Here is a 27,689-nt window from a genome sequence, read left to right on the forward strand (position 1 = left end):
CCCCAAGTACTGCTGAATCTCTACTAGATCTCCCGGTTGGTCCTCACTATACAGCTTGGTGTAGAACTGCTTAAATACCTCCCTTACCTCTTCAACATCAGCAGTTAATCCCCCTGACCATATATTATTTCCTTAATTTGCCCTAGAGCAGATTTCTGTCTTGTCCGGACCGTTCGGGTATGCCCTATCCGCTCGCTCAATTCGGGACACTGTTCCTTGTATGCCAGATACACTGCAGCCGTCTTACTTGCAAAAGCCTCATTTATCTCTGCTTTAATTCTCTTTATTTTCAAAAGTACTGTATCCAAGGGGATGCCATTTCAGTTCGCGAGACACAATTCCCCCTCTGCCTCTGATGCTGCTTTAACCAGAGCGCTAACTCTGTCTCTTTCTTACCTTTGTTTATGCATACTGTAGCTTAAGGTTTCACCTCGAATCCCAGCTTAAAAGACATCCCAGGTAAAGCCTGTAGCCGTGCTCCCCCGATTAATTTGCAAGAAGATACTTATCCCGTTATTTATATATTTAACATAGCTCTCATCCAACAGCACTTTCCTTTCGAACGTCCTGTTATTCCATCCTGCCAATGCAAGTGTTAGGACGAGCGGGTTATGGTCAGAGGTCAAACGGGTAACTTCTCTATATTCCTTTCAGACAACAGAGAATTAGATATAAAAAAATAGTCAAGTCTCACATAGACCTTGTGTGGGGCAGAATAAAAAGTAATATCATCATCTGTATGGTTCAATCGTGTCCATACATCAGCAAGGGCATTATGCTGTACCAAATTACAAATTGCCCAGCATAATTTCTTCTTCTGTCCTCCGTATATCTGCCCATGCTCTGTGCCCAAGCCCCCCACCCCATTTATATTAAAATCCCCACAAAGAATAATTGGTTCAGGCCAAGAAGCCAACTCTCTGTCTAGAATATCAAAAACGTCTGGATCATCTTCAGTGGATCCATATATTAAACCCAAGGTGACTACCTGATTATTTATTTCACATTTCAGTAGTACCCATCTTCCCCATAGATCTACCTTTTTTTTAATAACCTTGACATTCCTCTTTTTAGACAAAATGGCCACCGCTCTTGTCCTAGTCCCCTGCCTCGAGTATGCCAATAGAGTAAAACCTAGCTGCTCCATTAAATAAGCCCTTGCACCTTCTAAATGTGTCTCCTGAAGACAAAGGAAATCTAATCGCATTAACCTGAGGGCAGCCGCCACACGCTGCCTTTTCATATAATTATTCAATCCACATACATTGAAAGAGGCAATTCTAATACTCATTAGAACACATCATAATCTTTTCCAATCAAATCAGCCACTATTTCATTCTGTCTCTTCTTGCTTTTCAGCAGAGTCTGTTTCTTTACTTTATTGATTTATCTTGTTCCCCTGATTAACTGTCTCAAAATTGCTGCTATACTACACCTCATAAACCAATTTAGTGCTGTGCCATACTGTGAAAACCCCCAGACCACCCCCACTCCTAACCCCCTCCCCCGTCCCCCATTAAAACTACACCCTAACCCCTACCCACCCCCCCTACAGGCAAATAGGTCACTCATGACCTATGTGTGACAGCTTTTGAATGCAGCAGCCGTAACTCGCCCTCCTCCCGTATTTACCTCCATATGAAGCCCACTTTGCCTCTGTCCCCTCCAAAAAACAAAAAAGGAAAAAGGTGAGAATCCCCCCACCCTGCCTACCCTCCTTTCTGTTCCCTTAACTCTGTAATATACTGCTGAGCCTTAATTTCTGATAAGAAGATCCTTACGTGCCCCTTAACAATAATCTTAAGCCTTGCTGGGTACAGTAGGTATGCCTCATTCCCTAAGTTCTGAAGTGGTAAAATCAATTGTCTAAGTCTCCACCTCCTCTCTACTGTGGCATGACAAAAATCAGAGCGAACAAAAAAGGTGACCCCGTCAAACGTGCGTCTAGCCTCCCGCCATGCCTTATCCATAATATCCTGTCTAACAAGGAAGTTACCAACATAGACAAGGATTGCTTTAGGTTTAACAGCTTGTGCAGTCCGATATGTCCTTTTTTGAATCATCGGGAAGTGGTGTTCTCTTTGGACTTCGCTCTCCAAACTCCAGGTTGTCACATCAGGAAAGGCTCCCTTAAACAGATTAATTACATATGACCTGACATCCTGTCCTTCAACTCCCTCTGCCACCCCCAAAAGTCTTATGTTATTTCGCCTTTGGCGGTTTTCGAAATCCTCCAATTTCCATTGTATGCAATCAGTAATCTTCACCTGGGCCTCCTAAAATGCTTGCCACCTGCAGACATCATCTTCCAGCTTCCCGGTCCACTCCTCAACATGAGTAACCCTGTCTGCCATCTCATCGTACAATTTGTTCATTTTCCTTATTGAGGTCTGGATTTTTTTTGATTTGCTGCCAGTTTAGCTCTACGGCTCTCTGACCTAGCTTCGGCCTGCATTTGCTTCAAAGTCGTTTATAGCAAATCCATTGAAGTGGCTTGGGGTGGATGCATACTTTATCATCCCCCAGCTTGTATCCTCTCCAGCGCCCTCTTAATATAGATGTGAGGATAGCTTCTTATTTGGGGCATCTACTGATGGACTACGTGGGGTTCTTAATTTAGACTTTGTTCTTTTTTTTTCTGAGAGCCCTTGTGTCCCGCTGGTGCTTTTTGAACTGATGACCTTACGGCAGAATCGGAATCTGAGCTGGTAAGCAGGCTTCCATTGCCCGATAAAAATGAATCTGAGTCCTCATTTAATGAAAAAAGCACTCCCCATCCGGGGTACCGGGGATCCCCCTGTCTAGAGCTTGGCCATGCACCAGGGGTGCTCCCCCTTGTTTTCCAACGACCACGGTATCTCTGTATTTTTTTTCCTCCTTCATTACTGCCTAGTAAGTTTTCTACCCCCTCCGCAGCCCCTCCAGTAGAGCTCCCTGGGCCCTGCTCATACCTTGCACTATTATCTTTACTCTCGTTACTCTGGGTCATAACCGCAGTGGATTTGGCATTGTCAGTACCTTGTACGACCTGTACGTTCTGTAGGCTCTGAACATCCTCAATAGCATCCTCTGCACGAAATGCGGCATCCTGTCTCTCGCCAAGGATTTTGTGCCGATCTTCACGTACCTGTTGCCCAGCAACCGTGCTTCCAGCATCTTCTGGCAGAGATGCCTCATTCCCCGCCGCTGCTGAAACTGCTGAGACTTCCGGCATTCTTACGGAAAAAGACTCCTTCAAAGTAGATTGTCGGAGTGCTGGGTCCTTGGGATCTTTGGGATCTTTAGTTTTAGTAACATTATTGAGGTTAATGCTGCCCTTCCCGGTATCTCCGTTCCTGTCCTTCCCGGCGGTACATGACAAGATGGCCGCTGACTGATTACACCGGGTAGTCGCAGCTTACTCTCCTTCCTCCCAAGGAGAAAACTTGCCAATAGGAATACTGACATGATCGAGGTTTCTTACCTGGTCAATACCTGGGTTCAGAGTGTGCTCCATTTTGTTGGTTTTATCGGTTAAAGACAGCTCTGGAGTACTGACTTCAACACCTTTCTCCACGGCAGCAGCATCGACTCAGAGGCAGCAGCATTATGGCACCTAAAGCACCCAAGCAGCAGAAGGATCCTGAGGGCTAGAAGGGACTTCACCTAACGGCTGGCAGTAAGGAGATGTCCGCAGTCTCAAGTACAGGTACCTCAGCGCAGCAGCGGAGAGCGTTAACAAAAAAGCCGGAGGTATCGCAAGACAATGGCGTCGGATCCGGGTTCTTTGCACTGTCAATGCATCCCAAGTACTGAATGTTGCGCGTTCAAGTGTTTCATGCTCCTTACACTGACCATGGTTCCCAAAATCCTCATTCTGCATGGCCCCTCACATTATCCATGCATCCACAGCTACTCATAGGACATGTTTAAGTGTTTCAGGCTCTTTTCACTGTTCTTGGATCCATTGATCCTTATTCTGCATGTCCTGGTGCTCTCGGACCCACACCCTTTCCATGTGTCCGATGAGCGTCATACTGCCCATGTTTTCCAAGTTCTTCACTCTGCCTCCCAAGTTGTATCTCAATATTTTTACGCTGCAAGTCCCTTTTTCCCAAACTCCTGATTCTGACTATTTAATGCAGGTTCCTCACATGGTCTGAGTATTGGCCCTGGGTTCCTTAGTCTTTCTGTCCTATGCCTGAAGATTCTGATATTGTCTGTCAATGCACCCTCACTTAACAACACTGCCTAGAAACCTCACCCTTCTCATCCTCTCTCTTGATCTGCACCAAGCTTCTTTTTCCGTCAGTGTCCAGAGCTCCTGACACCATCTGTTCAGGTACCTTAAGCCCCTTACACTCCCATCATATGGATGATAGGAGGCTGTTCAAGAGCTATTGCAAGGCAGGGGCATTGGCAGCCATCTTCTTTCACCCAACAGAGAGCAGTGCTCCTCTCCTGCAGTCATAAGAGAGTAAAAGAAGTCAACTGACTCACATACTAGCACCTTGACACCTGTGCCCTTATAAGACCAAATAACATAACATACTCTGAAAGGACCGTCTCACTGGCGAGAAAAACAGTGGATATTTGATACACTGCAAGTAAGAAAATGGTAGCTTGTCTGAATACCTTACATCTGTACATGCTTCTTCATCGTTGTTTCTAGCAGGATGCTTCAAATCAATATCAGAAGCGGTAATGGTATTCACATTTTTAATATTTTCTATTTTTTCTAATAGATACATCGATGTACATAATGTAAAAGAAATTAAATGTAAATGTATTTAAAATCATAACTCATAAAGGATATAAGTAGAATATCAATTACTATGACATAAACAGCATCCCGAAGGAGGTGAAAAATAAACTGAAATCAGCTAAACAAATATGGAGCAAGCAGTATTTTACACTAATTGTACTTTGTTGACATTAAAGGAAACAGTGATGAAATTACTATATAGAAGCATGCTGAGTGGGTACAGGTTTATGGTATTTGAGACAAGGGAACATTTGTCACCTGTAGCCCGCAACTCACCCAATCAGAAAGGGTAATGGAGGTCAGCCTTTTCTCTTATCCAAAAGAGATTAGTGCTGGTGAACCTATATCCCCATTCGAATGAAAGTAGTGGAGGCCAGCCTACTCTTGCAAAGAGAGTAATGAAGAAAAACATAGTGTCTCAATGAGAAGATATCCTTCGAAGTCAACCTACTCTCTCCTGGAAAAAAACATTTGAAGCCAGCTAATGAACTTCCCTGACTGAGCTTTAAAAGCCATTCTACTCTCCATCTGTCCAGAGAGGTGTATTCGGAGCCTCCCTAATCTAGGCAACATATGTGGAATTCCACTCCCCATCACACATGTGAAATTGGTGGAAGCCGTCCTGCTCCCCCACTTCTTTGTGAAAGTTTTGGAAGTCTTAGTCCTAGTCTTACTCTGAGGTAAAAAGTTGAATCCTTCCTAGTTTCCTCATCTAGTTGAGAAAATTGAAATCTTCACTCTCCACCCTCTAGAGAAGCATCATAGACTCCCTCACCTAACTGAGTAGATTTCCTCCTACTCTCCATGGAGGTTCTCTTATTGCTCTCATCTAGGTACACATTGAACGGCTTTCTACTCTTTTCATCTTTATGAGTATCAGAACCTCTACCACTCCCCATCAGTAGGTAAGAGTTGTGGAAGTCCTCCTCTTTTCTTCTGTTTCCCAAACCCATCTTCTGTAGTAGGGCTCTCCAAAGTCAGTCCTGGAGGGCCAGATGCATGCCAGATTTTAAAGATAACTACGTTTATCTAAATGGGGATATGCTAAAAATCTGACATGGATCTGGGAATCTGGGGCCGACTTTGGAGAACCATTTTCTATAGCAATCAAGCTCCACTGCTGCAGTCTGAGTGCGGTGGTTTGGGCTGAGGTCTGAGTGCGGTGGGCTTGGCCTTCCATGGCTAGAGATTCTCATTGCTGTTGGAAGCCTTTGGGGGATGGCTGCTGTGGTATACACTGCTTGCCTTTGTTTAGGTTCCATCCTCTTCAGAGTACTCCCTACAAGGGTGATTGTAAGTATGAAATGTAATGCCTTGATTATGGTACTTTTTTTTGATAATATGTTATCACTCATATAGGTGGCATAAAAAAATAATTTCAGGTGGCATGTGAAAATGTAGACTACAAAGATAACAATCGTACCGCAAAACATAGTCCATACAAAACTATTTACATGCTGCAATTTCAAAATGAAATGTTTAGGCAGTCGAAAATCATATATTTTTGTATATTTTTTATTGTTGCAATAGAGATTTTGGAGTCTTTATCCCTGTCGACTCTTTTTAAGTCTATACTTCCAAACAATCAGAATTTCCTGAGTTCCGTAAGGTGGGCCTTGTATACAGAGAGATTTCCCACTGTACCATCAGCAATTTGAAAATGTCTGATCACATAGGAAGGCCTAACCTTATGTATCAGGTCAGCGTGTGGGTGGAAGGACTTATGAAGTACCCTCAGCTCTTTGAGAGATTGGCATTGTGTGTGTTTTTAAATGAGAAATACGTTATTTCCTTGGTCATTTGCCATTACAGTGGATCAGTCTTGCCTGGTATCTCGTGATGACCTACTTTATAAACTTGGCAGATTACTTTGAAACCCGTGCACCATTTAATGGGCTACTGAAACGTCATTAGGGTTGGGGGTGATGAGATGCAAACTAAGAGAAAGAGGCTCTATCAGTGAGGTCAATGAGCTAGATTGGGTGTGGGACGGTTTAATTAGGGATCAAATAATCTATTATAACACTAGTGCATGACTATACACTATTTCTGTGCTAGTTTTGGAAGTCTTAGTCCTAGTCTTATTCTGAGGTAAAAAGTTGAAGCCTTCCTACTTTTTTTTTAAATCTTCAATCTGCACCCTCTAGAGAAGCATTGTAGACTCCCTCACCTAACTGAGTAGATTTCCTCCTACTCTCCGTGGAGGTTCTCTTATTGTTCTCATCTAGGTACACATTGAACGGCTTCCTACTCTTTTCATCTTTATGAGTGTCAGAAGCTCTACCACTCCCTATCAGTAGGTAAGAGTTGTGGACATCCTCCTCCTTTCTTCTGTTACCCAAACCCATCTTCGATAGCAAGGCTCTCCAAAATCAGTCCTGGAGAGCCAGATGCATGCCAGATTTTTAAGATAACTACATTTATCTAAATGGGGATATGCTAAAACTCTGGCATGGATCTGGCCCTCTGGGGCCGACTTTGGAGAGCCCTGTTCGAATAGCAATCAAGCTCTACAGTGCGGTCTCAGTGCGGTGCTCGGGCTGAGGTCTGAGTTGGGTGGGCTGTGCTGAGGTCTGAGTGCGGTGGGCTTGGTCTTCCATGGCTAGAGATTCTCACTGCTGTTGGAAGCCTTTGGGGAATGGCTGCTGTGGTGTACACTGCTTGCCTTTGTTTAGGTCAAACAATAAAAAATATACATTTATCTCACACTTATATTAACTAGTGTGGTCAGGCCATACACCACTACAGAGCCCAAATGCCACAAGGGGCAAAGAATAATCTTCAAATAATTGCCAGAAGGAGATGAAGCACTTCTAAGCGCTTGGACTTTAAAGGCAATGCCATGAGCAATTTCATTCACACACACAACCCCAGTTATGACTTATCTACACCTATTTTGCCCATCTTTCCTTAAAAAGATTTGAGCTTGGTTAAATCCATAATGTAGTCTGATTTTAAAGCTTCTGCTTTGTTAGAAATAGCTTGAACTAAAGGCAGAAACAAAACAGGAGACTGAGTGGCACATTTGTGCTGTTATTATAAAACAGTTTACTTTAATACATTTTGATGCTTGATTTACCAAGGACTTTTATGAGCATCTATATGAGATCAGTGACCACCTGCATGCACATACATATACCATGGAGTTTCTCCATGCTACATTACCCTGCAAGCACACATGTAAATATGAAGGGCCCTCCAATCCCCCCAAGTTATCTTTGTCCTTAGCATGAGGAGTCAGATGAACCTACACTGTTTGCAAACATGTACAATGTGTCACTTTACAGTTGGAACAAATAAGACAGAGGCATTTAAAATGCTATAAAATTGTATTGGTAATTTGTCACATCTCAATTGTTAGACTTAAAATTACTCAAGTGAACATTATGGTAATCTCAGACACATGACTATAATTGTTCTGAATTGGTCCTCAAGGGAAATGTATGGGATCATCATGGAACTTTACTTTCTGCCAAAAATCTTTTTATTCAGCAATATGAGTAAGAACACATGTGAAATACAGTGGGATATACAGAACCCAGAATCGAATCTGTCAGCTGGTGGAAGTTCAGTTGCACAAGTCTCTAGGTCTGCTACAGTCCCCCTGTGGTCTTAAAGGCTGAGAACCATTTTATACTGGATGTTTAGATCCCGTAAAGCACCACATATGTACCAAGAGAAATAATCAAAAACCCCAAAAAGGAAACCTCTCCCCATCCCTCCCCCCCTTCCCAACCCTGGTGGTGAGGAAACCCTCATAGAACGAAAATACGGCGTGTAGGTGAAATGAGTATGCGCTATTGCAATAGCTGGGTTCAAGATGAGCGTGAGTTATCAAGCAATGTAGGCAGTTCGTGACAGGGGAATGGGAGCTGCAATAGGTGCATGGATCTTAAGGAGGGAGGGCAAACCGCCAAGGGTAAGCCTCTAGAAAGGTAAGATACCAATGGGCCCCACCTAGTGTCAAAGGACTTAAAATCATTCCGGAATATGTACGCCAGGCGCTCCATAGAGAGGATTCTCCTCAGCCGTGCATGTCAAAGGGAGATCTCTAGCGCGGCCTTCTTTTTCCAGGCAAATGCTATCGTGAGTTTCGCCGCCCCTAAACATGCCCACAAAATCAATTTATCAGATTTTGTTTGGTGCTCCCGAGCGGGATCCCCAAGACCAAGCAGTATCCCTTCCATGGAAATCGGGATGGGATATCCCAGAATATGTTTAATATGAGATAGGATTTCTTCCCAAAGATGCCGGATACCCAGGCAATCCCACCAGATGTGGCGGAAGTCTCCCTGTAACCCACAGCCCTGCCAGCAGAGATCTGAGGTGTCAGGAAAGATTCTTTTGAGTTTGGTGGGGTAAAGGTACCAGTCCAGTAGTGTCTTGTAGTGCACTTCCCGGAGAGCTATTGAGTGGTTATGTTTAGGAATGTCGCCCCACAAATGTTTCCATTCATCATCAGTGACCCCACTGCCCAGCACCTGCACCCAGAAGGACATATAGCGCGCTTGAGGTGTGTGTAGAGTGGTGAGTAGTAGGGAATATGAGGAGGAGATCGCTCCATTCATGCCCCCTGCCTTGAGCACCAATCGTTCCATGGCCGTAAGCTCCCTAGTAGCAGCCTCCCTAATGTGGGGAGGGTAGCCCAGTGTTTGAGTTGTAGGTATTGCTAGTGTTCCTTGTGTGAAACCAGGAATTCCCGTTTGCAGGCGTCAAAGGTCTGCACCTCAAAATTATGGAATAGATCAGCCAGTTTCAGACAGCCTCCCTCCCGCCAACTATCAAAGGGGGTATACAACGTTTAGCACGCATTTTTTACCACGCACTACCATTACAACGCAGGCATTACCACGCATACCATTACAACGCATTGCGCTGGGGGGCGCTCTAGGATAGGGAATAAGTTTAATTTTATATCCAACACCTTCCCTAGTGTCCACGGGGACTGGAGTTGGAATATAAAATTATACTTACCACTATCCAGCACCTCAAAGCGCTATGCGTTGTAACGGTATTCGTTGTAAATACCGCGTTGTAAAGGTATGCGTGGTAATAGTATGCGTGCTAACGTCATACATCCATCAAAGGGTCCCTCATTCATTGCCGGTGGAAAGGCCATTATAAAATGGATGGGGGGTGTAAGAAGAACGGAAAGTGGTCCAGCCCTCCTGTTTGGTAAACATTCTTTACGATGCGGTGTTTACACCGCGCGTCCTTTACTACGCAGCTATTACAACGCAAGTCGTTACTACGACTTGCACTGGAGGGCGCTCTAGGTAAAGGAATAGTTTGATTTTCTATTCCAACACCTTCCCTACTGTTACGTGGGCTGGAGTTGGAATGGAAAATTAAACTAATCTACAATCCAGCGCCCTCCAACGCAAGTCGTTGTAACGACTTGCGTTGTAATGGCTGCGTCGTAAAGTATCGCTATCATTTTGATCGCGTTGTACTGACGTACATCCTCCTGTTTAGTGTCCTGGTCCCATACCGTGAGTGTAGTGCAAGTGGGCGAGCTAAGGTATGCATTTGCAGGCCTGTTGGATTTCGGTTTCCATAGAACATCCCAGATGGTGTTCCCCACAATGGCTCGATCCATGTGCAGCCAATGTTTTTCCGATTCTCTCACTGACCATTCTAGCACTACTCTCAGCTGAGTTGCTTGATAATAAAGTTGAAAATTGGGGAGGGCTAGCCCTCTCTCTTTTCTGGGGCACCGCAGAACATGAAAGGGAAGGCAGGCTCTCCCTCCCTGCCAGATAAACTTAATGACCGATGAAAGCAGTGAGGCAACAAATCCCTCTCCAATGCTATGGGAAGCACCTGAAAGAGATACAAAAGCTTTGGCAGCAGCACCATCTTAACGGCGTTGATCGGCCCCAGCCAGGAGATGTATTATGGCTTCCATCGTTTGGAGTCCGGATTAAGCTGAGTTTCCAGGAGGGGGGGGGGGGGGGAATTCACCTTTTAGAGGTCTCCGATTTTAGGAGTAAGGTGAACTCCTAAATAGAGCAGGGAGCGTCTGGCCCATTGTAGCGTAGTTTGGCCTCGTGGGTTCTCTGCAGCGGTCTTCGAGAGAGTGAGGTTAAGTATGGAGGATTTGGAGAGGTTTTCTTTGAAACCAGAGACCTGCTCAAAGTTGCGTAGGTCTGCTTGTACCGCCTGGAGAGAGGTGGACGGTTTCAGAAGCGTTAGGAGCACATCATCTGTGATGAAAGAAGCCTTGTGGTCCGTGCCACCGAAGCATATGCCTCGTATCGCCTCGTTATCTTGAAATCATGTGGCTAGAGGTTCGATGCTAAGGGCAAATAGGAGGGGGGAGAGCAGGCAGTCCTGATGCATGCCTCTGCTAAGGTCAAAGGGAAGAGATTGGTGTCCATTAACTAAGACCCTCGATTGCAGGAGGTGGTAGTTGGCTTGGACCGTATTGAGAAACCCTTCCCCGAAGATGAATTTTTGCATGGTGAGAAAAAGGAAGGACCAATCCACCCTATCAAAAGCCTTTTCAGCATCGAGTCACACCAGGATATCAGGAATTTTTAACTTAGAGACTTTTTCTATAAGGTGGATAGTTCAACGGATATTGTTGTGTGTTTGCTGCCCCTTGATAAAGCCGGACTAATCTGGGTGGATGAGGATGGGCATCAGATTCTCAAGTTAGGCGGCCAAAATCGAGGAGTAGAGCTTTGCATCTAGGTTAAGGAGAGCAATAGGTTGATTTGAGGCGCATAGTTAAGGGTCCTTCCCTGGTTTCAGGATGACAGAGATGATCGCCCTGGCCATCAAGGCTGACACCCTAGCATCCCGAGCTATGGCATTGAAAAGGGAGATCAATTGTGTGAGCAGTTCAGCAGCGTAGCACTTGTAGAAGTGCGCCATGAGGCCATCCAGCCCCGGGGGCTTGAGTAGTCTGAGCCCCTTAATAGCCTGGCCAACCTCCTCTGCCATGATGGGGGCCTCTAGCGACTCCGCCACCGCTGGTGTGAGGTGTGGGAGCTCCAAGGAGTCGAGATATTGCTGTTGTAGGATATGATCGGGGGAACCCCTCTGTAGAGATCTCCATAGAAGGCCCTAAAGATGCTGACTTTACTGGCATCGTCGTGAATGAGGCGCCCATCTGCTTCTAATATAACCCCTATATACTCGCGTTCTCGCTTTTCTCGCAGCTGACGTGCTAGGTGGGTTCCCACTTTATCCCCTTGTGCGTACAATGTTTGCCTGAGTTTGTTGTAGATAGCCCTGAGCTTTCCTCTCAAGGCCATGAGTTGTCTTTGTAGTGCCAGTTTGGTTGTTCTTTATTTGCTGTTTCGGTGGCCGCCAGTTCGGCCTCTAGGGCCAAGCGCTTCGCTGCTCTCTGTTTATTGAGGGCAGCATTGAGTTGGATGCATTTGCCCCTTGTGATGTCCTTGAAGGCGACCCAGTTATTTTGTGGGGAGGTGTCGGCCGGACCATTAAATGTGAAAAAGTCTGAAATAGCAGATCGCAAGTCTTCCCGGAGAGACTTGTCCCTAGTGATAGCAGTAGGGAAATACTATCGGGCAGTGTTCGGTTTAGGCCTCCCCAATCTAAACTAAGAGACACGAGACCGTGATCCGAGATGGAAATAGGAAAAATCTTAACTCCCCTAAGAGACCCCTGAAGTGTTTGGCTGAGAAAAATGTAGTAAATTCTTGAATAGGTGCAGTGGACATGAGAAAAGTATGTATAGTCTCTGGTGTCTGGATGTAATGTGCGCCACGCGTCTAGGAGGCCCAGGGTGCGGAATTTATGCTTAAGGCTCTTGGGAAAGCAGGTGGGTGTCATCCTGTGAGTATGGGAGTTATCCAGCGTGTCATGCCAGGTGAGGTTGAAGTCGACCAAGAGAATCACTGGGCCTTCCGCGAAGCCAGCAATGGAGTCAAGAGTATTAGAGATGAAAGTCGCTTGTCCCGTGTTTGGTGCATATACAGAAATGATGGGGTACAAGGTGCCCTTTTACCTTAGGGACCCTTCCGCCTTGGTCGGTCTTGACTGCTTCCGGCTGGAATTTGGCAGAAGACCAAAAAAGCAGTGCCACCCCATTGTGTTTGGTAATGGCCGATGACTGGTAAATAAACGGTTATGCTCTATGACGGAGCCTCTTGTCTTCTGATTTTTTCAAGTGCGTTTCCTGGAGCGCCACAACCTCAAATTGCCTATCGTTAATATACTTCCAGAGCTTTTGCCGTTTTTGTGGTGAATTGAGGCCTTTAATGTTCCAAGAGCCTAACAAGATCATCCCCTAAATTGAAAACACCCCCTCACCTATAGATTTCTCCCAAAATTCCTTCACATGGGCTCTAACCGTTGCGTCGGTGTTACTATTTTATGTTTTGGTTAGATTTATATTTTATGTTTATAATGTTGGGATAAGAATCTCCCATTCATTGTATACAGGTGTGTTCCCCCATCATGAGTGCCCAACTGCAAGTAAAGCTGGTATTATGACTTTTATTTCTGGCCCTGGCACAATGCTAATCTAGTATGAGCACAGAAGCCTCGGTCATGCTCTTAAAAGTTGACATTAGACTGCTATCCTGTCGAGGGTGCTCCACCTAAAGCCATAGTGGAAGCGTACTTTGTTTAGTCATTTGTAGTTGTTCAGACATTTTTGTGTCAATGAGAGCATGTTCTACAGACCCCTCTAATGTAAAGTTCCTCTGCTACGTGAAACCCAGAACTTAGACCATCAATGTCCATTTTTTCTTGGTGCTCCTATGTATAGCCTAGCAGAAGATGAAGGATGAGGATTGTTTATTCAGACAATGGAGATGTATTGTCTGCATTCCTACAGGTGGAGGTGGAGATCCAGACATGGAAATTAGGAGGATTGAGACAGGGCTGCCTTTAGCTATTCCATGAAGGTTTTTTTAACAAGAGGCCACCTATTAGTTCTTCCTGAGGGCTGTCGTATGGTAGATGGAAGCACTTAGGGGTGACTGAAGTTTCGGCCTTTCAGGGTGAGGAAGTTTCTAGGCAGGGCTTGCCCTTCTATTTATCTCTGGTTACTACTTCAGAAAGTCTTATGACAACCTTGCTCGGAGAGCTCACACTTCACTGCGCCCCTGTTGTATGAACTCCTGCTTGAAGCCAGTCCTATTGCTACCTGCTGTGAGAGACATCCCTGTGCACAAAGGCTTTATCTTGGAGCTGCCAGAGATTGAAATTAGAAAAGGAACCAACTCACACCTGGTCTGAAACATGAGACAGTGAATCCAAATCCATTGTTTGAGAAGTGTGCATAAAAGTGGGATCCAAACTGCCCATTTTGTTCCGGGTGCTGGTTCTTGAACAAGGAAGGTAGAACTCTACAGAGTCCTCAGAGAGCTGCTGTTTAACCAGAGCGGGGTGTCGGTCTCACAGCCAGTCCTCCAGAAGTGAAAGGATATTACATGAAGTCAACAATTTTGCTATAAGAGCTGAGGATCTGCCTGAAAAGCCTAAAAGCCTGCCTGCCTGCTCAAGAAGGATAAAAGTGTGCCTGGCCATGCAGGAGGAGACATTTTCCTAGAAGTGAGGCTTAGAGTGTTCCCGGTGTGAGGATCACTTAGAGTAAGTAAGAGGACGATCCAGAGAGATCGATCAGGTTGGACTTTACATTGTTGTGTCTGTTGTTTGTTGAGTTCTAAGCTCTGTCCCACACACACTTCCTACCTGAGAAGCATGTGACTACTCCCCCTCACATACAAGAGAGTCAAGTGTGGAATAGGTTGAACTTGTCCCAGTCTGCATAGTCACAGTAGTACAGACCCTAGGAAAACTGTCACAGATGACTTCCACCAAATGTGCTGGGGCCCATTGGCACCTATCTGCCCTGTGGTTTCCTGAATGGGGGTCTGACATATATGTTTTATGTTATATATAACATGCTCCTTTTACTGTTGCTATGCTATGTGGGTTATGCAATGCTGTGGGGCTTTTAGAGCATTAAAACCTGTTGGTATGTCATTTGGCATCCCAACACTTTTAGGCAATATGTATAAAAAATTAACAAACATCAAGATATTTGGTATCTAATCTGTAAGCTATGTGTAGCTCAGATGCCACTTAATAAAATGTCTGTGTAGGGTTGTATTAGGCTTTCATTTTTCAAATGTCCATGAAAGAAGTATCACTGACTAGTTAATAAGAGATCTATTAATTAAGTTGCAAGAGATAATTTAGTTTGTGCATTTTATAAATGGATGACAAATAAACTGAAATCAGCTAAACAAATATGGAGCAAGCAGTATTTAACACTAATTGTACTTTGTTGACATTAAAGGAAACAGTGATGAAATGACTAGACAGTAGCATGCTCAGTGGGTACAGATCTATGGTATTTGAGACAAGGGATCATTTGTGACCTGTAGCCTGCCTACTTATCCAATCAGAAAAGGGTAATGGAGGTCAGTCTTTTCTCTTAACCAAAAGAGATTAGAGCTGGTGAACCTATATCCCCATTCGACTAAAAGTAGTGGAGGCCAGCCTACTCTTGCAAAGAGAGTAATAGAGGCAAACAAACTGTCTCAATGAGAAGAGATCCTTCAAAGTCAATCTACTCTCTCTCGAAAAAGAAAACATTGGAAGCCAGCTAATGAACCCTCCCAGACTGAGCTTTAAAAGCTATTCTACTCTCCATCTGTCCAGAGAGGTGTATCCAGAGCCTCCCTAATCTAGGCAACATATGTGGAATTCCACTCTCCACCTCAAATGTGAAAATGGTGGAAGCTGTCCTGCTCCCCAACTTCTTTGTGAAAGTTTTGGAAGTCTTAGTCGTAGTCTTACTCTATGGTAAAAAGTTGAAGCCTTCCTACTTTCCTCACCTAGTCGAGAGAATTCAAATCCTCCTCACTCTCCACCATCTAGAGAAGCATTGAGACTCTCTCACCTAACTGAGTAGGTTTCCTCCTACTCTCCATGGAGGTTCTCTTATTGGTCTCATCTAGGTACACATTGAACGGCTTCCTACTCTTTTCATCTTTATGAGTATCAGAACCTCTACCACTCCCCATCAGTAGGTAAGAGTTGTGGAAGTCCTCCTCCTTTCTTCTGTTTCCCAAACCCATCTTCTATAGCAGGGCTCTCCAAAGTCAGTCCTGGAGAGCCAGATGCATGCCAGATTTGTAAGATAACTACATTTTATCTAAATGGGGATATGCCAAAAATCTGCCATGGATCTGGCCTCTGGGGCCGACTTTAGAGAACCCTGTTCTATAGCAATCAAGCTCCACTGTGCGGTCTGAGTACAGTGGGGTGTGCTGAGGTCTGAGCGCGGTGAGCTTGGTCTTCCATGGCTAGAGATTCTCATTGCTCTTGGAAGCGTTTGGGGAATGGCTGCTGTGGTATACACTGCTTGCCTTTGTTTAGGTCAAACAATAAAAACATATTAATTTATCTCACACTAGTATTAACTAGTGTCGTCAGGCCATACACATCTAAAGATCCCAAACGCCACAAGGGGCAAAGAATAATCTTTGAATAACAGCCAGAAGGAGATGAAGCACTTTTAAACACTTGGACTCTAAAGGCAACACCATGAGCAATTTCATCCACACACACAACCCCAGTTATGACTTATCGACACCTATTTGGCCCATCTTTCCTTAAAATGTCAATGCCTCACCTTCAGATTTGAGCTTGGTTAAATCCGTTGTGTAGTCTGATTTTAAAGCTTCTGCTTTGTTAGAAACAGCTTGAACTAAAAGAAGAAACAAACCGGAGACTGAGTGGCATTTTTGTGCTATTATTGTAAAAAAGTTTATTTTAATAAGTTTTGATGCTTGCTTTACCAAGGACTTTTATGAGCATCTATATGAGATCAGTGACCACCTGCATGCACATACACATACCATGGAGTCTCTCCATGCTACATTACCCTGCATGCACACATGTAAATGTGTAGGGCCCTCCAACCCCCCAAGTTCTCTTTGTCCTTAGCATGAGAAGTCAGATGAAGCTACACTGTTTGCAAACATGTACAATGTGTCACTTTACAGATGGAACAAATAAGACAGGGGCTTTTGCAATGCTATAAAATTGTATTGTTAATTTGTCACATCTCAAATGTCAGACTTAAAATTACTCAAGTGCACGTTGTGGTAGTCTCAGACACATGACTATAATTGTTCTGAATTGGTCCTGAAGGGAAAAGTATGGGATAATCAGGGAGTTTACTTTCAGAGAAGGAAGGCCACTGTCTAGCCCTCAAGCTGCTTCATCATGGCCACTTCAAAGCATTTTCCCGATGGAAAGGTTAACGGTGAAAAGTGTCAGTAGCGCTGAGAGCCACTTCATTGTTCTTCATACCTTTCAATTCTGGTAATAATATCCATATGTCGAAGGGAGGAGTGTTGTTTTTGGCCATTCAATACATTTTCAGCGGATGGTTTGGAACATACGTTCTGTGGATCAGAGTCAGATTAATTTGAACCCTGCACATGGCAGGATCTCTCGACAAAGTGTTGGCACTTCACTGTATTTAATCATAGTTTGCTCGGGAAAGATGAGCAGAGGCATCTTGGTGACTGAAAGCATTCCCTTTTTTTTCAAATTTTTTTATTGAGCAGAGCAAAGGAGTTTCCACTTCATTGTTAAGTTACAAAATGTATACAAAGGAATAGCGAAAAACACAAGAATGCACTTGATGAAATACATTGACACAGAAATATCATGTTCTTTCTTTACCTCAATATTGTAAAAAAAAAAAAGAATTCACGCAATTTAAACACCAACCTCCGCAAAGAAACTACAGATCGCAGAATTTTTTTTAGCGGCCCCCGCACGTTTTGCATAAAATTCCTCAAACCTTTTGGTACAACGCATTTTATTTAACCATTTCTCATAAAGCGGGGCCTCCGGCGATTTCCAATTTTGTTCAATTAAAGAACGAGCAACTAACATTGAAATAGCTAAAAAAAATACCTCTCCCATCTAGACAAGATGGTTTGTTATCCCAAATAGAGCAGCTTCTGCTATTGGTAAGAGCGGTTTCTGAATTGTCCGGCTAAAGTAACCAAAAATCCTTTCCCAAAACGCCTCAAGTTTAGAACAGGTGAAAAAGATATGCCGCCATCCCCCTTCTGTAGGGGAAAGACACCGAAAGCACCTGTTTTCCTCGCCAGGTTACATTCTATTTAAAGGCTTTGGGGTGTAATAAGCCATCCATTGAGAAAGAAATGCCATTCTTTTAAAATTAGGCACTCTCAATGCCCTGTTGCCTGTAGTCGATATTATTTGCCATTCTTGGCAAGAGAAGGAGCATTGAGTTTCAAATGCAACTTTTTCCAAAAACGTATCTATTTGGGGAAATTCGTTTTGGGATCGTAGCAGGCGGTGCCAAATGCTTATCCCTTTTATTTTTTACTGAAAAAAGAGCTGAGGCAGCCTTAGAAGGGGGACAACTTAATATTAACTTAGATTTGATAAAAAAAGGACGATCCGTGAGTACTCAAAAAAACAATAACTTGTTCCGCTTAGGGCATCTCGCCTGGACTGCTTCCCAACTAATCATTCTATCCTGAATAAAGAACTGACTCAGTAACCCCAGCACAAAATCATGCCAGTTTCTAAGATGAGTCAAATAAATATGACGGCCCAGGTCTTTACACTCACTTAAATTTAAAGTATGGAAGCTGGAAACCCCACTCTGTTTAAAGAAAGACTGCAATCTACTTGAAAAATCTAGAAGCGTTTTGTACCTAGTTTTGGGGGGAGTTTGGAGGATTTAAGAAAAGTGGGGATCTGGGTTCCTGCTTCTTGAATGATCTTTTTAATAAAAAAATTATCTATGATTCCTGTATTAGAGAGAAGTGAAGCAGCTGAGTCGAAAAAAGCAAAGTCATAGTATGTACGAATGTGAGGTAATGCTAAACCTCCGAGATTAGTATCCATTTGTAACACCGCAGGTTTAACTCTGGCTGCCTTCTTATTCCAGATAAAAGATCTGATCATTGTGTCTAATTCTTTGAAATAACTAGTATTAATCTTAATGGTAATATTAGAAAAGAGGAAAATGAAAAGAGGTAATATGGACATGTTAATAGGCGCAACGGCCAATCAGAGTTAACGGTAAACCAGCCCATTTTTCCAGCAGCTTCTGAATTTTAATGTTAGTTGCTTCATAATTTTATTTAGCGAGCTGGCCATATTGCCCTGTAACAAATATCCCAAGTTATCGTATTGGATCGGTGTTGAGGGTCTGCTGTTTGAGATTTTCTGGCAAGAACTCCGCTCCGGTGTTAAGAATTATGGGGCAGATTTATGAGGCCCTTGCGCCTCCTTGCGCCGCAATTGCGTCACTTAATGTGACGCAACGGCGGCGCAAACAATGAGCCCTATTTCCAACGTGACGCATCTAGGAGATGCGTCACGTTGGAAAGCCCTGCGCCATGAGGAGGCGTTCCTGCGCAGGGGGGGCGTTCCTGCGCAGGAACGCCTCCTAAAAGTGGCTGAGTGAAATCTATGAGATTTCACTCAGTCACTTTCTACGTCAATTCCTTGCGCCTGCTTGAAGCAGGCGTAAGGGTGACGCACCATGCATTGAAGTGGTGGCTCCTGTGCATTGCAGGAGCCATGTCGCACTTGCGACATGACTCCTGCAATGCGCCACCCGTACGGCGAGAGATGCGTCACGCATCTTCACTAACTTGCACCATGGTGCGCCGCATCATAAATGCGGCGCACCATGGGTGGCGGAGCAGTGGCGCACTGTGGCGCATGTTAACTGGCGCATCCCTGGGGATGCGCCAGTTAACATAAATCTGCCCCCTCAATCTTTGTTTTTGTTGTATTTACTTTATAGCCCCCAATTACTTCACATTTTTTAAACTCAGCTATCTATATTAGGCTTAGTAGGGCGAAAAAAAACAATGGCATCATCTGCAAAAAAAAATTATTTTGACATGCCTGGAATATGGGCTGAGATGTTCAAAGTGGCACGTATTTTTAGCGCTAATGGTTCTATAAAAAAAGTCAATAATAGGGGATACAAGGGACACCCTTTTCTAGTGCCCCGATTAATATCAACTGACCCAATTTGATTACCATTAATAACCAGGTGTGCCAGGCCCCCCTGATAAATATTTTGTAGCATGGAAATAACTTGATTCGGAAAGCCAAGCCTTGAAAGCCCCAAAAATAATGTATCCCAATTAACTAAATCAATGCAAGTCCTTGTACAGGGGAAGTTCCACTTATTTACACGTACTGAAGAGGCGCACGAGCTTCTAAAGACAATTTTAGCGGGAAAATGATTTGTTCTTGCTACCTGCTATCCCGTATTTCAATAATGCCTTTTCATGTTTGATTAGGAGAGTAGCATTTAGATATTGCTTTCTCTTCGTAATCTTTTGTGGATATTGGTTTTAGGATGCTTCTTTTTTTTTCTTTTTTCTTTTCAAACTTGAGGTTATGGGTTTGTTTCCTTGGGGTGGGGGGGGGGCGAGGGGTGGGGAGATAATGTACAGATCAAAAAAGGGAATGGTATGAAGCAATGTAAATTCTCAAAAAATGAGTACATCTAACCAAAGTCGTATAAAATAACGGTTCATGTTAACGTTATACTGAATAAACGTAAATATGAGGGGTTAATATGATGGCTAGTTACTTTAAACCCCAATTTCTTTTAATACAAGAAACTCATCTTAAAACCAATTTACCAAAACTTTATATTCCGGGATTGTTTTCCAGGGTCTTTTTCGCCTCAGCAGGTGCGCAATGGGAGGGGTCGCAATTTATTTTTCAAGGGACATAGACTGGGAATTTGGGCAAGAAAAGCACGATCCCCTGGGCAGGTGGATATGGGTCACAGTTAAAGTCAATGGGATTATTCTAAATCTTATAAATTACTATGGTCCTTTACCAGACGATCCAGCCGCATTATCCTCAATAAATAGTCTCTTGGTTGGGGCTCCTGGCCCCTCTAAAAAAACAAGAAACAGTTGAAGCCTTATACTAAAAAAGTGCTAGATGCCTTAATTCAGGATTTTCAATTAATCGATGCCTGTCATAGGCTGAATCAAGAAGCTAGGCAGCACACTTGTTATTCACGCCAATTCCATACCGCTTCACGCATTGATTTTGTTTTGACATCACAATCTCTTGCTCTGATAGCTGCAGAAATTGGCCTTAATGCCTTTACGGATCCCCATGTCCCTGCTCCTTGATTTAGGCCTGTAAATCAGCCTGAGGAGGAAGGGGAGAATTGGGAGGGATCTGAGGACCCTCTTGCAGCTGACTGTGAGTTCGAACCGGACTGGGCAGAGGAGTTGGGGGATGCAGTGGTCTGGATACCTCACCAGACCTTGGCATGCTGTCTCCTCCTACTGTGGCTATGGAGGAGGGTGCTTGTTATGCTGTGGTGTTGCGTAGGGTTGCCAAAGCCCTGCACCTCGAACTTACGACTGTGGCCGCCAGGACTAACCTCCTGACAGAGTTGCTTCAGCCAGCAGCTCCTTCTGCAAAGCCGCTGCTTCCCTTCAATCGAGCACTTTCTGATGTTCTTTTGGGCACCTGGTCCAGGCCCAACACATGGGCTCCTGTGGATAGGAACGTGGCTCCACGCCATCGCTTGGCTCCGGGTGACCTCATTTTCCTCTCCCAACACCCCACCCCTGAAAGTTTGGTTGTCCAAGCCTCTGCATCCCCAAGCGCCTTCCCTTCCTCACCACCGGATAGTGAATCTAAGAAACTGGAACAGTTTGGTAAGAAGATTTTTTTCCCTCCATTTCTGTGCTGCAGGCAGTGAACACCGCATGCCTCTTGGGCCGGTATTGCCACTACTTGTGGGATACGGTGGCACAAGTGCTGCCTCAGTGTCCAGAGGAGGCAAGAACAGCTGTCTCCCAGGCTGTTGCAGAGGGGAGAGACGCAGTTAAGTTAATAATTAGTTGTGGCCTAGACACCGCCGACTCGCTGGGCAGATCGATTGCAACGACGGTGGCGCTCCGGCGCCACACCTGGCTAAGGACAACTGGGTTTTTGGGGGATGTCCAAAACACCCTTATGGACATGCCCTTTGATGGCCGTTGCCTCTTCGGTGACAAAGCAGACAGCGCGTTGGATCGGTTTAGGGACACATGGGCTACAGCCAAGTTCTTTGGGTCCTTTCTGCCTCCCCCTTGTTCCTTCTGCTTTTCCCTCCTTTCGTGGCCCCGGAAGGGGCGCCCCCGCAGCGTTCGCAACAGAGCCACAGGCCTGCGCAGCAACAATCTCAGCCCGGCCGCGGACACGGATTCCGCTGCGGTGGACCGAGGGGCCAGCGGGATTGTCAGTCCACCTCCACCCCAGCCCCCACTGCCTTCCAAACCTTTCTAGTTCGAACTTTCAGGCCAGTGGGCGGCAGGCTTCGCCATTACCTCCCCCACTGGTGCAGCATCACGTCGGACAGGTGGGTTTTAGAGATAGTCCGAAGGGGCTACTCCCTCCCCTTCGAGACTACCCCTCCAGCCATGCCACCTCAGCACATCGCATGTCAGGGAATCACTTGGTGCTTGTTCAGCAGGAAGTTGTGGCCCTCTTGGTCAAGGGGGCCATCGAGTGCGTAGGTTGTGGTTGTTATTCCCACTACTTTCTGGTACCCAAGAAGGAAAAGGGCCTACGTCCTATCTTACACCTCCCGAACGTCAATTGCTTCCTCCGCAAAGAGAAGTTCAAGATGTTGACTTTAGTTCAGGATTTGTATGCCCTCGATCCACATGACTGGATGGTGGCGCTAGACTTGCAGGATGCTTATTTCCACATCTCAGTCCTGCTGGCCCACCGGCGTTACCTGCGGTTCACGCTAGGCCACGAGCACTTTCAGTTCACTGTGCTTCCCTTTGGCCTTACCAGCTCCCCTCGGGTGTTCATGAAAGTGATGGCGGTGGTCGCGGCTCCTCTGCGCAGATCAGGGATATCAGTCTTCCCTTATCTTGACGACTGGCTGTTGAAGGTGGGCTCACCCCAGGCAGTCATCTCCTACCTCCAGACTATGGCCAACCTCTTGCATTCACTGGGGTTCAACATCAATGTGCCAAATTCGCATCTGATTCCCTCTTAGATGCTCCTCTTGATCGGAGCGGTTCTGGATACAACGCTTTTTCGGGTTTATCCTCCTGAACAGCGAGTCTGGGATATTCAGGCTCTGAATGCGATCTTGCAGCCTCTATCTCGGGTTTCGGTCAGGATGACCTTGAATCTGCTGGGCCTCACGGCCTCCTGCATCCTGCTGGTCGATCATGCCAGGTGGCATATGAGGGCTCTGCAGTGGGACCTGAAGTTCCAGTGGGCCCAGCATCAGGCGAACCTATCCCATCACGTCCAGATCTCGGAGGGCACTGCACAACAATTGCAGTAGTGGCTCACAAACCGGCATTGGGTGAACGGCAAAGCCCTCTCCCTTCCCCAACCGGAGCATATAGAGGTGACGGATGCGTCCCTCCTGGGATGGGGCGGCCACATGGGAGAGGAGGAGATCAGAAGCCTCTGGTCTCCAGCAGAGTTCAAGCTTCATATCAACGTTCTGGAGCTTCAGGTGATCCGGCTTGCACTGAAGGCATTCCTTCCCTCTGTCAAGGGGAGAGTAGTGCAGGTGTTCACAGACAACACCACCGCCATGTGATACTGCAACAAGCAAGGCGGGGTGGGTTGTGGACCCTATGTTAGGAGGCCTTGCGGCTCTGGACATGGCTGGAACATCAGGGAATTTTCCTGGTGGTTCAACACCTGGCAGGTTCCCTTAACGAGAGGACGGACGAACTCAGCCGCAGGTGCATGATGGATCACAAATGGCATCTTCACTCGGAGGTAGCGCCAGGTCTCTTTTAACAGTGGGGAGAGCTTTGGTTAGATCTATTCGCCACCGAAGAGAACGTACAATGTCATCAGTTCTGCGCGTTGGCATTTCCAAGGTGGCACTCGCTCAGCTACACTTTTTGTCACAAGTTGAATTGTGGTCTGTTGTATGCCTTTCTACCTGTACCACTTCTGCCCAGAGTGCTGAAGAAGATCAGGCGTGACCGGGCCCAAGTCATCCTTGTGGCTCTGGACTGAGCTCGAAGAGTTTGGTATCCGGAGATACTCAGTATGAGCATCGATACTCCGATCAGACTGCCTCTACGGGCAGATATTCTGTTGCAGCAGCAGGGGACAGTCCTCTACCCGAACCAGTCCAGCCTCCACCTCTTTGCATGGAGATTGAGCGGCGGTGGTTGATTCCTTTCGATTTGCCTCCTGAAGTTTGTGATGTCATTCTGTCAGCCAGGCGTCCCTCCACTAAAGTGGTTTACGCCTGCAGGTGGAACAAATTCGTGGCATGCTGTACAGCAAAGGCTGTGGATCCCCTTTCTGCCCCTCTTTCCGAGGTCCTTTTGTTCCTTCTTTCTTTAGCCTGGCAGGGCTCTGCTCATGGCACTATCAAAGGCCACCTTTCTGCCATTTCGGCCTTTCTCAGGCTTCCTGATCAGCCCTCTCTTTTCAAGTCCCCTGTTGTAAATAGATTTCTCATAGGCATTACTCACCTTTTCCCTCATATTCCATTTGTGATGCCACAGTGGGACTTAAATCTAGTTCTTACTTATCTCATGTGTGCTCCTTTCGAGCCCCTTCACAATTGTCCTCTTCGTCTCTTGACCTTGAACACTGCCTTCCTGGTTGCCATCACCTCCTCTAGGTGAGTAAGTGAGCTCTAGGTTCTTTCTTGTATACCTACTTTTCTGTCAGTCAATCCGGACAAGGTTGTGCTCAGGACCCGTCCTTCCTTTTTGCCAAAAGTTGTCATGGCCTTTCACATTGGGCAGACTATTACCTTGCCCACCGTCTTTCCGCCTCCGCATCATTCCAGAGAGGAAGAGAGGCTCCACCCTCTGGACCCAAAACGAGCGCTCTCATTTTATCTCAACTGCACACAACAGTTCCAGGTGGAGGACCAACTCTTTGTTGGCTACGTTGGCACCAAGAAAGGTCGGGCGGTACACAAGCGGATTATCTCCCACTGTGTTATCTTGTGTATCAAAGGCTGTTATTCTTTGGCTAAAAAAGAGCCTCCGGTGGAGATGCGTGCTCATTCCAACAGTGGCAACTGCAGCTACTACTGCATTGGAACGCCGTGTCCCCCTGCAAGACAGCTGTCAGGCAGCCACGTGGGCCTCACTGCACACTTTTACTAAGCATTATTGCCTGGACAGCCAAGTCCGGAGAGACTGCTTCTTTGGCCGTTCTGTTCTCCAGGACTTCCTGGTGTGATTTTGGTCCGCAGACCCACTACCGGGGCTGGTATTGCTGGGGAATATATTCTAAGGTAAGGAATATATCACTAACGTGTTTCTTTCAGATGCACAAGTTACTTACCTTCAGTAACGATATATCTGTAAGAAATATTAGTTAGTTATAGATTCCTTACCGCCCCACCCATCCTCCCCATTCTGAGAACTGATTTCTAGGGTTAAGGTTATCCCTTTGAGGGTCCTACTTTCAATGCACCAGTGGTCAGTATCTTGCATGGCTCTGCGTTCCTGGCTCGGAAAGTCGTGAAAAGAACTGACGTCAGCCCACGTGGGCGTCATCTAAGTAGCTGCCTCAACGGTATCCCGGTGACCACGACACCTATGACGGACGCGGAGCCGCACAACACCACCTACCGACGCGCAGGGATACTGCTGACGAAAACGTTCCGGATCCAGTCTGACGCCTGGAGGTAATTCGAAGGTAAGGAATCTATCACTAACTAATGTTTCTTACAGATATATTGTTACAGAAGGTGAGTAATTTGTGCGTCTGTGTGTAGGGGCGTCTTAGGTTTTCATATTTCCAATGTCCATGAAAGAAGTATCACTAACTAGGTAATAAAAGATCTATTAATGAAGTTCCAAGAGATAATTTAGTTTGTGTTGTGCACTTCATAAATGGATAAAAAAACATATATCTGCTATTTGAATCTTGTACTTTATTCCACGTAAGACCACATGGTTCTCTTGAAAATCTGGCATGGACTGTGTCTTCCTGAACTTACCTTCAGGAAGACACCTACCTTGAGCTAGACAATCACCAGTGGACGCAGTAAAATATAGTGTTGTCAAAACTTACCACTGCTGTTCATGGCAGCGAGTACCAGTGCAGTGTCATTGCACTTCACCTGCTGGAGTGGTTTTGGGGCTGCATTGACCAAGAATAAAAAACTAACAGTACAATCATGATTATCTTTTTGGTATGCTGAAACAGAAGTGAATTGTATCAAAAATATATAACATAGCTATAACCTGGCAGCTGTCATTTGTTATTTGATTTATCGTGTATTTCTAAAAGCACAGTACATGCAAAGTGCATCTTAGGGAACTACAAACACGTAAAAGAATAATTATTTATATGTCACAGGCTCATACACGGCACAGTAAAATATAGGCAGTAAAAAATGTCAATGGAGGAGATAGTGGCCAAAATAAGTAGCAAATAGTGAAAAGAACTTGTTGCCCAAACTGATTTTCAGTTGCCATCAAGAAGGCAGAGAGCTGCAGCAAGCACATTATAGGTAAGAACGACACAGGATGAATTTGCAAGTTCAAGCAGCTCGTGGAAGCTCTAGTGACCTCTTTGATCCCTGGTGGGACCTTTAGCCCCCTTCGCACTGACCCCTGCTACTCCTACTGTGCTCTCAGGACATGTTTACTTCTTTGGTTTACACTCACAGATTTTCCCCTGGACCCTCTATTATAGCCGGAGTCTGTTTAATGGTGATGAGTGGGGAAAGGGGATAACACAGGTTAATCATCAGGAGTTGTAGGGTATGAAAGAGGGCAATGGTGATCTTTCATTTGTAGGGGTGCATAGTAATCATTAGTAGTTCGCACCTACATTGATTCTTTTGTCGTATTAACATGGAACAAGAGAAACGTGCTGTAACAAATGAAATGTGATGTGTTAGATATATTTTCCATCTAAATGTGAAGAAATTAACGTTGCAGTATATTTGTGTTTAACCGAAAATATTAACGTGCAGAATTGTGTTTGATGCTTACACTTATTGATGTATTTGATGTGGTCATGTAACATGTTGACTTAGAAATGTTCGGTAAAAGAGTTCATTCATATGTAAATTCATGAGGCCTATGTGCTATTCTCTTATCATGATCAAGTTCTGTAGGCGCGAAATGACTTCTCCCTGACTGCTCTTGTATGTTAGATTTAATGGTTGAATTTCATGTGTAAGTCGGAGTTGTTCTTTTCTCACGTTTCTGTTGCAGGTGGAGAAACCTTTCTTTGTTAGTTAGAATAACGCTTTTGTTGTAGGAGTTAGGGTCAGGGAGAAGTGGATACAAATGCACTAGGAGTACTGATTATGTGAGACGGTGTTCTTTCTCACTGGAGAAGGCCTGGGAATCAAGGTCATAGAGCCTGGAGCTGGGAGTAACAAAACTGAGTGGAAAATCACCCATGAGGATCACCCAGCAGGATGAGGTGATCGGAGAAAGAGCCATGGGCGTGTCTTACGATTTTGATGTTGGAATTAGGCACAGTGCCTCGAGAGTGGAGTCAGGAGAAGAGAGGAGATTGGTGGTGAGGAAGAGTGCATCTTAGAATAGGCTCCGTAGCCTTAGGGTACTTGACCCATACAACATGAGTGTACTTCTTAGGAAGTCGTCACGCGCTGACACCTTTTCCTTACTTGTATGGGAAATGCTAAGTAGGGCTGTAACGTTAGTAGTAGAGTAGGGACAGCCTAATGATTTTCACTTACAAACCCCCAATGAAGTCTGATCTTGACATGGGGGCACTTATTGCCTGTGTTCTGGTGTTGGAATTCCTTATTCTCTACATGCTCCAATTCTTCAACTTTGCTCGTAGGTTTGGTATTAGTCCTGATGTATTTCTACAACCTTATCTTGAGGTGTGTATATGTCCAGTTATTTTTGGCTTTGTAATAAGCACCTCAACTTAGAACCTGGTGTCTGTGATTCTTCGGGGTCCTGAATCA

At 45.2% G+C, this 27,689-nt stretch overlaps 1 protein-coding gene across 1 annotated transcript in view; it reads right to left on the bottom strand.

Moving 5' to 3' along the window:
• Nucleotides 1-27,689, bottom strand: part of LOC147750532 (C-type lectin domain family 10 member A-like) — a 171,700-nt gene that overhangs the window by 85,280 nt on the left and 58,731 nt on the right. Inside the window, exons 3-4 of the mRNA XM_086929586.1 lie at nt 25,805-25,873; nt 16,368-16,442 (exon numbers count right to left, since the gene is read on the bottom strand). Coding sequence (XP_086785712.1) covers nt 16,368-16,442; nt 25,805-25,873 — 144 coding nt within the window. The remainder of the gene's footprint in view (nt 1-16,367; nt 16,443-25,804; nt 25,874-27,689) is intronic.

This window comes from Lissotriton vulgaris, chromosome 1_1 (genome assembly GCF_964263255.1).
Source record: "Lissotriton vulgaris chromosome 1_1, aLisVul1.2, whole genome shotgun sequence".
Lineage (NCBI taxonomy): Eukaryota > Metazoa > Chordata > Amphibia > Caudata > Salamandridae > Lissotriton > Lissotriton vulgaris.